At 33.8% G+C, this 12,787-nt stretch overlaps 1 protein-coding gene across 1 annotated transcript; it reads right to left on the reverse strand.

Annotated features, from left to right (window-relative positions):
* Positions 1 to 6,715: 6,715 nt before the first annotated feature.
* LOC116900310 (olfactory receptor 8H1-like) lies at positions 6,716 to 7,660 on the reverse strand. Its single transcript, XM_032902066.1, has one exon. It carries the CDS (start codon positions 7,658 to 7,660, stop codon positions 6,716 to 6,718), a length of 945 nt encoding a protein of 314 aa, XP_032757957.1.
* Between the last annotated feature and the right edge of the window lie 5,127 nt (positions 7,661 to 12,787).

Here is a 12,787-nt window from a genome sequence, read left to right on the forward strand (position 1 = left end):
AACAGATAAATCCACCAAGGTGAGCTTTCAATCCTAAATATCCATGTTCCCAATGCAAGGGCACCTACTACGTTCATAAAAGGAACCTTACTAAAGCTCAAAGCACACATTGCACCTCACATAAAAATCGTGGGAGACTTCAACACTCCACTCTCAGCAATAGATAGACCATGGAAACAAAAACTAAACAAAGACACAGAGAAACTAACAGAAGATATGAACCAAATAGATTAAACCAAATATCTATAGAATAAACAAAAGAATATATCTTCTTCTCTTGACCTCACCTCACGGTACCTTCTCCAAAAATGACTATACAATTGGTCACAAAGCAGGCCTCAGAATATACAAGAAGATAGAAATAATCCCATGCATCCTCTCAAATCACCATAGATAAAGGCTAGTCTTCAATAACAATAAAAGCGACCGAAAGCACGCATACACATGGAAGTTGAACAACAGTCTACTCCATTAAAATTTGGTGAAGTAAGTAAGAAGGAAACATGTTAAAGATGTTTTAGAATTTAATGAAATTTAATCAGTCAAGTAGAGACAAAAAGAACTATACAAAGAACCAAGAGCTGGTTCTTTGAGAAAATCAGTAAGATAGATAAAGTCTTAGCTAGACTAACCAGAGGGCACAAAGATAGTATACAAATTAACAAAATCAGAAATGAAAAGGGAAATGTAGCTACAGAATCTGGGGAAATTCAAAAAATGTTCAGATTTTACTACAAAACCCTATATTAAAAAAAACCTGGAAAATCTAGATGAAATGGACAATTTTTCTAGGCAGATACTAGGTACCAAAATTAAATCTGAATCAGATAAACCATCTAAACAGTCCCAGCATTACTAAAGAAATAGAAGCAATTATTAAAATTCTCCCAGCCAAAAAAAGACCTGGACTAGATGGGTTTAGTGCAGAATTCTATAAGATCTTCAAAGAAGACCTAATACTAATACTGTCAAAACTATTCAACCAAATAGAAACAGAAGGAACACTACTCAATTTATTCTATGAAGCCACAATTAAGCTTATACCTACATCACTCAAAGATCCAACAAAGAAAGAGAACTTCAGACCAATTTCCCTTATGAATATTGATGCCACAATACTCAATACATTTATTCCAAATATAATCTAAGAACACATCAAAATGAACATTCATTATGATTAATTAGATCATCCAAAGGATGAAGGGATGGTTCACTATATGGAAATGCATCAGTGTAATACATTATATAAACAAACTCAAAGAAATAAAACACATGATCATTTCATTAGATGCTGAGAAAGCATTTTACAAAATTCGACACCCCTTCATGTTAAAGATTAGATATTCACGGGCCATTCCTAAGCATAATAAAAGCTATATACAGCAAACCAGTAGCCAACATTAAACTCTATGGAGGAAAACTAGAAGCAATCCCACTAAAATCAGGGATGAAACAAGGCTTCCCACTCTCTCCCTACATAATCAATACAGTACTTGAAGTCCTAGCCAGAGCAATCAGTCAACAAAAGGAGTTGAAAAATTCAAATTGGAAAAGGAGAAGTCAAACAATAAATATTTGCAGAGGATATGACAGTATAGTTATGTGACCCAAAAGTTCCACCAGAGAACTCCTAAGCCTGATAAACAACTTCAGCAATGTTGCTTAAAATTGACAAAAAATGAATCAGTAGCATTTCTTTACTCAAAGATAAACAGTCAAAGAAAGAAATTAGTGAAATGACACCCTTCACAATAGTCACAAATAAAATAAAGTACATCAGTGTGATTCTAACCAAGTAATTGCATGGCAAGCACTTCAAGTCTCTGAAGAAAGAAACTGAATATTTTAGAAGATGGAAAGATATCCCATGCTCATGGATTGGCAGGATTAATATTGTAAAAATGGCTATTTTGCAAAAAGCAATGAACATATTCAATGCAATCCTCATCAAAATTCCAACTCAATTCTTCATGTATTTATAAAGAGCAATTTGCAAATTCTTTTGGAATAATGAAAAACCAAGGATAGCTAAATTTTCTTCAACAATAAAAGAATTTCTTGGGGAATCCCCATCCATGACCTCAAACTTTATTACAGTGCAATAGTGATAAAACTCTATGGTATTGGTATAGAGACAGGCAAATAGATCAATGGAATAGACTTGAAAACCCAGAAATGAACCCACACACATATGGTCACTTGATCTTTGATAAAGGAGCTAAAACTATCCAGTGGAAAAAAGATAGCATTTTCAACAACTGGTGCTGGTTCAACGGGAGGTCAGCAGGGGGAGGAATTCAAATCAATCCATTCTTATTGCCCTGTAGAAAGCTCAAGTCCAATTTGATCAAGGACCTCAACATAAATCAAAATCCACTGAAACTAATAGAAGAGAATGTGTAGAAGTTCCTCAAACACATGGGCACTAGGGAATATTTCCTGAACAGAATACCAATGGCTTGTGCTCAAAGACCAAGAATCAACAAATGGGACCTCATAAAACTGCAAAACTTATGTAAGGCAATGGACAATGTCATTAGGACAAAATAGCAACCAACAGATTGTGAAAAATTCTTTCCTAGTCCTACATCAGTAGAGGACTTATATCCAATATGTAAAAGAACTGAATAAGTTTGACTATAGAGAATCAAATAATCTTATTAAAAATGGGATACAGAGCTAAAAAAAAAAGAATTCTCACATGAGGAATATCAAATGGCTGAGAAGTACCCAAAGAAATGTTTAACATCCTTAGTCATCTGGGAAATGCAAATCTAAACAACCCTGTAATTCCACTTCACACCAGTCAGAATGGCTAAGATCAAAAACTAAGGTAACAACAGATATTGGTGAGGATGTGGAGAAAGAGAAACACTCCTCCATTGTTGGTGGGATTGCAAGCTCTTACACCACTCCAGAAATCATTCTGGAGATTTCTCAGAAAATTGACATAGGTACAACCAGAGGACCCAGATTCCCGTCTCCTGGGCATGCACCCAAAAGATGCTCTGATGTATAACAAGGGCACATGTTCTACTATGTTGACAGCAGCCTTATTTATAATAGTCAGAAGTTGGAAAGAACCTAGACGTTCTTCAACCGAGGAATGGATACAGAAAATATGGTACATTTACATAATGGAGTACTACTCAGTTATTTAAAACAATGACTTCATGAGATTCATAGGCAAAAGAATTGCACTACAAAATACCATCCTTAGTGAGGTAACCTAAGCATAAAAAATATACACACACTTGGTATGCACTCTTTCATAAATATATGTCAGCCCAATAGCTTGGATTACTCAAGATTAAATCCACCAACCACATGAAGCTCAAGATGGACAACCAAAGTGTGTATGCTTCAGACTTTCTTAAAAGGGAGAACAAAAATATTAATATTCATAGGAGGACATATGGAGGGAAAATTTGGAGCAGAAACTGAACAATGGGCACGCAGAGCCTGCCCCATTTGTGGATCCAGTCAATATATAGAGCCACTCTCCACCAACAATATTGCTGATGTCAAGAAGTACAAGCTGATAGGAGTCTGATATAGCTCTCTCCAGAGAGGCTCTGCCATAACATGAGAAATACAGAGGTTGATGCTTATAACCAATCATGAAACTGAGAGCAGGGTCCCAACTGGAGGAGTTAGAGAAAGGATTGAAAGAGCTGAAGGGGTTTGTAACCCCATAAGAACCACAATACAAACCAACTATAACTCCCATGGAATAAACCATCATCTAAAGAGTACACATGGACAGACACATGGCTGCAGCTGTGTATGTAGCAGAGGATGACCTTTTGGGGCACCATTGGGAAGATAAGCCCTTGGTTCTACCAAGGCTGGACACACACATACCCAGTGTAGGGAATGTCATAAACAGGAGGAATGAATGCGTGGTTGGGTGGGGAACACCCTTATTGAAAAATGGGGTAGTGGGTTAGGATAGGTTGTTTATGGATGGAAAACCTGGAAATGAGATAAAATTGTACATGTAAATTTTAAAAATCCAATGAAAAAGAAATTAAATTTTAATTTAAACATCTAAACATACAGTTTTAGTAACCTATATCTGCATGGCATTTCTGATATTCATCTTTGATTAATAGTCTGTTGCTCATGTGTAGCATAAGTTGCACCTGTTTCTGGAAAAACTTTGCATTCATGAATAAAGGTCTCTTAATATTCCAAAAAAAATCTAATTTTCTCAATGACTTTATTTCTTTAATTTCTCTGCGTGCATGTAATAGGTGAGATGCATTGGCTGATTCTGAACTTCTGCCAAACAATGTAAAATATGTAAAGCTCTTCCACCACACTAATGGCTTTATATTTTATAACAGACAAAGGAAACTGGATAATCTTCAGTCTTCAAAACACATAGGTTAAAGACTGTCAATGCACCTTTAAATGATTTCTTGCTTGTCTTCTTATCCCAGTAATGGTAAACATGCCTTATTTCCTAACTATTTATTGATTAGGATTTGTACTGGTTGTGGTTGTAATTGTGTCACATTTTCTATGTTGCAGATGCTACCTACTCTCATAACACATCTCTGGGTTATACCTCTATCACATGTGTTCTGCCTTTTACCATCTATAAAGTGTTACCATAGCCCTTTAGATAGAACCTCTTTAAAGCAATTTAACTTCCACACTCTGGACATTTTCCATTTTGTCAATTTTCAGAAGTTGCCCCAAGCCTTTAAAAGTTCTATGGATGAGCTATGAAAGGGAAAGTAATGGGGCACTCAACTCATCTGCTCTCTTTCAGTTCTGAGCATATTTCTAGAATTAAGAAAATTGGATTGAAATGTGGCTCTCTCTAGTAACACAAGACAAGTACCATGGCCAATGTGGCTGTATTCTAGTACCATGAGGACATAAAGTTTCATTCTGCATAAAAATACAATCTTTGGTAGGAAAAAGAAAAGGAAAGGATTAATTGCAAGTGAGAGGATAATTTAGTGATAAAGGAAAAATGACAGTAAGATTCAAAGTAAGTGATGTATAATCTGCAGTGCTTAATTGGGAAACTCTAGAGACCACTGGGTATCCATGAATTAGGTTAAATATTTTTTAGCTATAAATTATACCTCACTTATATTGCATTTCTGCTTCCCTGTTGGTGATCATCTAAGCCAATCATTAACATGTGGGTATTCATATAGAATGAGAAGCCTCCAATTACTATTATTCCTCTGTAAGAAAATATTTATTACATGTAACCAAATATATATGCCATGTCAATTTTATGTAAAAAAATCTCTTAACTAAATGTAATAAAAGGTATATCAATCATTGTATTATATTTTTGCAATTTTCAGATTTTTCAATTTAAAAATTTTTCTTTCACACACACACACAAAAGCATGCATATACATATACATATATCTGATTGTCTTCAATTAAAGTTATGTCATGATAGCTAGATTGGGTAATACATTGGAGTTTTGTAGGTTTACAATTGTGTATTAAATTTAGGGCACTATATCTCCTTTTCCTGACTTTATCAGAAGCAAATTCTTCAACAGTGAAGGTTAGGACTCTCTTGGCAATTCATTTCTTCATGCCTGGAGTTTGCCAGGATCATTCAATGACAGACCCAGCACAGATATCCACTGTTGGTTCTATTTTGTGATCTCACAAACTGTATTTTATCTATTAAATTTCATTTCACAGATCTCGAATCTCAAATTTTTTCTTTTAAATAAATAAAATTTAATCAGATCAAGGACAATGAGCAAGGAAACATTTGCTATTTATCAAAATGATTTGGTTTATGAAACACCAATATTATAAACAGAAGGATATTGGATTAATCAAATTTCTGACTTGATAAATTTAGAATATATCATATTCGAACAATGCAAGATGAGAATCGCACACTGATTACATATTTACTGACAATGTGAATTACCTAAGAGATTACAAACAATCATATAAAATTGCATATGACTTACAATAGTTCATCAATCACATAAATGAATGAAAGAGATGAAGCAAAGTATGGAGACATTAGCAAGAACTTTATGTCTTTGTCATACAAGTGTATATATTCATATTATTTGATGAGGACCATGATCTAGAATGTCAATAATTATTACAGAATAACTATATATGTTAAAATGTTATTTTAGTTGCAAATATTTGACTATGACTTAATTCTATTTTAATAAATTAGTTTTAATTTAAACTTAAGAAGTACTAAATATTTTTTCAGATAATTATGTTTGATTAATTAGCATAACTGAAAGTAATTTCCAAAAAATCAATCAGTATCCTTCATATAGAAGCAATGTTTGTTCCACGTAAAGCAATATGCATTAATATATGGCAAGAATGTAAGTTTTGCAATATTAACTGATGAGATTTATTATTATTTTCTCAAATGGTTTTACACATTATCTTATCACACTGTTCTGTAATACATATTCTCTGTTGATGGAGAAATGGAGATTAAAACCCTGTGAATTTTGTTATTTTGTAATATAAGAGGATCCTGACTGACATAGTGGTCACTTTGATCATAATTAAATGGATATTTTATTATGTGGACTATACAAATTCATTTATAATTTCAATTTTGTTTTGTGTAATGAAGACTTGCCAAATATAAGAAGATGCAAGTGTTTTCTTATTTTTAAGGTAGAGAAGCCAAGTGTATAATACAAACAAAGGAACATCAACCTTTGCCATAATTGTTACCTTAGTAGTTCAGAACTTTCTCTCCTTTCCTTATAATTCTACCAATAGCACATTTTACTTCTTTGTTTCTGAGACTATAAATGAGTGGGTTCAGCATGGGAATCACAATAGTATAGAAAACAGAAGCCACTTGATCCTTTCCCAAGGAGAAAGACTTATTTGATTTTAAATGAGTGAAGATCATGGTACCATAAAATATGGTAACTGCCAGAATATGAGAAGCACAAGTTGAGAAGGCCTTTTGCTTTCCTGAGGTGGAATTGATCTTCAAAATAGTAGAGAAAATTGACACATAAGATGCAGATATTGTGATAAGGGACAACAGTAGAGTGGAACCAGCAAAGATGAATATAATAGATTCAATATCACGTGTGTTGCTGCATGAGAGGGCTATAAGTGGGGATGTGTCACAGAAAAAGTCATGGATGACATTGGAGTTGCAGAAATCCAGTGTACCCATGCACAACATATTGACTGTGGAATCTACAGCTCCAAACACATATGACAGAGTAAGGAGGGTACTGCAGAATCTGTTGGACATAATGACCGAATAATGTAGAGGACTACAGATGGCTACATACCTATCATAAGCCATTGAGGACAGAAGGAAACACTCAGTAGCTGCCAAAAGAACAAAAAAGTACATTTGGGTGAAGCAGCCCATGAAGGAAATGTTCTTAGTGGAAGTCATCAGGTTTTCTAAAGTTTTAGGTGTAATGACAGTTGAGTAACTGAGGTCAAGGAATGATAGGTGGGTGAGAAAGAAATACATTGGAGTGTGAAGCTGGACATCTAGACGGATGATTAGTATCATACCTATGTTCCCCAGTACAGTGACCAGGTATATCAGGAGAAAAACCACAGAGAGGACCAGCTGAACATCCTTGGAATCTGACAGCCCCATGAGGATGAAATCAAGTTTATTTGTATAATTCCAGGTATTCATTGTGAACTACCCTAAAATGAAATTAAAATGACACTTAGGTCAAGTAAATCTCAATAAGATATTTTATGCATATTTCTCACCTTCATAATTAATTTAGGTTCTCATAAAGCAGATATTACTTCTGCAGAGTTACTAAAATCTAATGTCAAGTATGACACTTGATTATTATGTAATAATGATCATAGGTTACTTTATATTTTCAATAGAACTTACCATAACATTTAAAAGAGAAACAAGGTACAGAAATATTAAGTTGCTATTGAGGACTCAATTCCTGATTATATGTGTACATAATATTACTGCAGAGCATATTTATGATTCTGTATTACTCTTTTAAAGTAGCTTTTGAAACTTAATACTCTTACTATGCAAAATGAAATTTAGAAAATCATTTTAATGTATCATTTTTTCTTTTTCTTCAAATATGATTTATTCTAATTAAAAAATAAATCTCATTTTTCACAGAAGTCTCATTGGCTCCATTAAAAATTATGCCTATTCATGACAAAGAAATATTCTCATGCCCCAACAATTCATAGTCAAAGATCTTCTAAAATGGCACTTTCAAAATATGATAATGACTTTAAGAATCTCTTGTCATTAAGACTTCTTTCTTTTGGTCAGAAATCCTGACAGTTTTTGTCAAAGCCCCAAAATTAGTGTGTATAAACAGCCTTAGAATAAATGCCTTGTGTTATTTTAACTGGTCTAAGACTTTCTGACCTTCAGAATACTTACTGTCAGCCAAGTTTTAAGGAAGCAACAATCACAGAACTTTTAATATCACATGCATAAAACTTTGACAACTTTGAATTTTTTTCAAATATAAAAGAAGACATAGGTTTAAGCATCTGAATTCTTCTGAGGTATAGTTTTCCTTGTTATTTCCAAATATCTTTGTATTAATTTTCTTTAAGTGGGAAAATAAGAAAAGTCAGCCAAAAGGTTTTCGGATCTTCTTGGAGTACAAGGTACCACAGTAGCTATTAGTCAAATGAGTTCTAATAACTTCTCTATTTCCAAGTAGTCTGTTTTTTCCACCTAATAATTTAAACATATTTATAAAGGGTGCTAAGCACAATTTAACCTGTGGTCATCCTTAGAGACCAATTTCTACAAAACACTGCCATGCTTTTGAGAACCAAAGTTCAAGTGATAATTGAGTTAAAGGATTTCTTTTCTAACTCCCACAGTGAAAAGAATGACCAAATCTTTCCTTCTAATGACATACTTGTAATATAGAGCTATATATACACTCATTTTTATTAGTTCAAATGAGTGAGGTATTCACACATATACCTGTTTATCAGTTATATTGTCAAGATTTTACTTACAAAGATTTCAGTGAGATATTCTTGAAATTTAGATTAATGATTTCATAATAAGAGGCATACATTATAAACAACAAAATACAATAAAATATCACCATGCCACAGCTTTGTCATATTTTAGACTTCATTTTTAGTTTGTCTTAATTTTTATTTTCTATTTTTCTTTTCAGTTCCTTAAGTATGACAAATGAGACAAAAATTTTAATTACTAACGATTTAAAGCAAGTACTGTATACTTCTGATCAATTTCCTGACCCTCTGTACTTCTCTCCTGTCCCTTCCCTTACCTGATCTTGCTCCCCATTTTTCCTCCCCCTTCTCTCTCCCACTCTGGGTAGTTCCCTCCCTCTAGCTCCTGTTATTGTTATACTTGTTCTATATAGAATTGAAGCATCTGCCCATTGGTCTTCCTTCTTCATAAGCTGCATATGTTTTATAGGTTGTATCATGTGCATTCTGAGCTTTTGGGCTAAAATCCACTTATCAGTGATTTTAGCCATACCATGAGTGTTCTTTTGTGTATGGGTTACCTCACTCAAGATGATTTTTCTAATTCCATCCATTTGCTTGTAAAATTCCATGAGGTCATTGTTTCTAGTAGCTGAGTAGTACTCAATTGTGTAAATGTACATTTTCTGTATTCATTATTGAGGGGCATTTGGGTTGTTTCTAGTTCCTGACTATTATAAATAAGGCTGGTATAAACATAATGGTGCTTGTGTCCTTGTTATATGTTGGTGCATCTGTTGTGTATATGCCCAGTAGTGGTATAGCTGGGTCTTCAGGTAGAACTCTTTCCATTTTTCCAGGTTGACTTCCAAAGTGGTTTTACAGCTTCCAGTCCCATCAGCAATGGAGAAGTATTCCTCTTCTTCTACATCCTCTCCAGCATCTGCTTTCATCTCAGTTTTTGATCTTAGCCATTCTGATTGGCTGAGGTGGAACCCCATGTTTCTTTTGACTTCTATTTCCCTGATCACTAAGAATTTAGCACATGCCTTTAGGTGTTTCTCAGCCATTCAAGATTCCTCAGTTGAGAAATCTTTGCTTAGTTCTGAGAAAGAATTTAAAAACCCATTTTTTTTTTTTTTGAGCTGGGGACCGAACCCAGGGCCTTGCGCTTCCTAGGTAAGCACTCTACCGCTGAGCTAAATCCCCAGCCCTAAAAACCCATTTTTAAATAGGGTTATTTGTTTTATTATGGAGTCTAACTTTTTGAGTTCTTTGTGTATATCGGATATTAGACCTCTATGGTATTGTAGGGAAAGTAAAGGTCTTTTCTCAATCTGTGAGTTGCCATTTTGTCCTGTTGACAGTGACCTCTTTGCCTTACAGAATCTTTTCAATTTTATGAGGTCCGTTTTGTCAATTGTTAATCTTAGAGCATGAACCATTGGTGCTTTGTTCAGGAAATTTTCACCTCGTCAAATGTATTAAAGGATCTTTCCCACATTCACTTCTATTGGATTAGCATATCTGGTTTTATGTGGAAGTTCTTGATCCACTTGAACTTCAGCTTTGTACAAGGACATTAGAATGGATCATTGTGCATTTTCCTACATTCACACTGCAGGTTGAACTAGCACCATTTATTGAAAATGCTGTCCTTTTTCTACTTGATAATTTTGGCTTCTTTTTTCAAAGATCAAGTGGCCATACATGTATGGGTTCATTTCTGGGTCTTCCATTCTATTCCATTGATCTACTTGCCTGTCTCTATACTAATACCATGTGATTTTTATCACTCTCGCATGGCAGTACAGCTCGAGGTCAGGAATTGTGATTGCTCACAGGTTCTTTTATTGTTGAGAATAGTTTTTGCTATCCTGAGTTTTTGTTTTTAGTTATTATAAATGAATTTAAGAATTGTTCTCTCTATCTCTGTGAAGAATTGAGTTGGAATTTTGATTTGAATTGCATTGAATCTATAGATTGCTTTTGGTAAAATGGCCATTTTTACTATATTAATCCTTCAGATCCATAAGCATGGGATTTCTTTCCATCTGCTGATGTTTTTTTTTCAATTTCTTTCTTTAGAAACTGGAATTTCTTGTCATACAGTTCTTTCAGTTACTTTGTAAAAGTCACATAAAGAAACTTTATACTATTTGTGTCTATTGTGAAAGGTGGCATTTCCCTAATTTCTTTTTCAGTCTGTTTATCCTTTGAGTAGAGGAAAGCTATTGATTTGTTTGAGTTAATTTTATATCCAGCCACTTTGCTGAAATTCATTATCTAGCAGTTCTCTGGTATAATTCTGTTTGCAAGAATGTAATTGAGTATTTTTTGCATAAATATTAATGAGACAAATTGGTGTAAAATTCTATTTTTCCTTTTGGGGTCTTTGTGTGGTTTAGGTATCAGTGTAACTATGGATTCATAGAACATATTGGGTAAAGTTCCTTATGTTTATATTTTATGCAATAGTTTGTGAAGTATTGGTATTAAGTCTTCTTTGAAGGTCTGATAGAATTCTGTACTAAAACCATCTGGTCCTGTGGGTTTTTTGGTTGAGAGACTTTTAATGACTCCTTCTATTTTATTAGGAGTTATGGAGATTGTTTAGATGATTTATATGATTCTGGTTTAACTGTTGTGCCTGGTATCTGTCTAAATTTTCCAGATTCATTGAGTATCATCTTTTAAGGTAGGATTTGATGATTTTTTAAATTTCTCAAATTTCTGCTGTTATGTCTCCCTTTTCATTTCTGATTTTGTTAATTTGGATATTGTCTCTGTGCCCTCTAGTTATTTTGGTTAAGTGTTAATCTGTCTTGTTGATTTGATTGGAAAACCACACCTTGGTTTTGTTGATTCTTGTATTTTTCTCTTCATTTCTACTTGAATGATTTCAGTCCTCAATTTGATTATAGTTTTTACTAGATATCTACAGAACATTTTACCACAAAACAAAAGAATATACCTTCAACTCAGCACATCATGACACCTTCTCCAAATTGGATTATATGAACAGACAAAAAAGTCTCAACAGATACAAGAACATTGAATTATTCCCATGCATACTATAGGATCACTTCAGACTAAAGTTGGTCTTCACTAACAGCAAAACAAACTGGAAACAAACATACAAATGGAAGCTGAACAATTCTCTACTCAATTTTAACTTGGTCATGGAAGAAATAAAGAAAAAAATTAAAGACTTTTTTAGAATTTAATGAAAATGAAATCACAACATATACAAACTTATCGGACACAATAAAAGCAGTGCTAAAAGGAAAACACATAGCTCTGAGTGCCACTGTGAAGTAATTGGAAAGAGCATATGTTAGAATCTTATCAGCATATCTGGAAGTTCTAGAACAAAAAGAAACAAATACACTCAAAGGAGTAGAGAGCAGAATGTAATCAAACATACATATGCTCATAAGTTCACTTCAATCTTTATCATAGGAATCTCATGATATATATTTTAGGACTTTAAATTGTAACTTGACGATAATCACTAAGATTTGCTCTTTTGTGATAATTATTAGAGCAATATATTTGTTATGTGATGTTTTGAGTTTATTTTCCTACCATTTTCATTATCTCTATGTCATTTTTTCTGACCTCGAAACTGATATATTTTTGTAATAGAATAAATGATATAATGTGCTCCAACTTTTATTACCAGTGCTCTGTCTTCCTGTACACACCTTTTCCTGAAATACTGGATCCGCATTCCATTCCCTAGGCTACTGCTCAGCCTGCTTCTCAGGAATCCTTCTGATACCCAAGACAATCAGGTGAGATTCCGTCCCCCATTCCTCTGGTTACTGCGTTCCAAGCAAGCCCA

Source organism: Rattus rattus, chromosome 5 (genome assembly GCF_011064425.1).
Source record: "Rattus rattus isolate New Zealand chromosome 5, Rrattus_CSIRO_v1, whole genome shotgun sequence".
Classification (NCBI taxonomy): domain Eukaryota; kingdom Metazoa; phylum Chordata; class Mammalia; order Rodentia; family Muridae; genus Rattus; species Rattus rattus.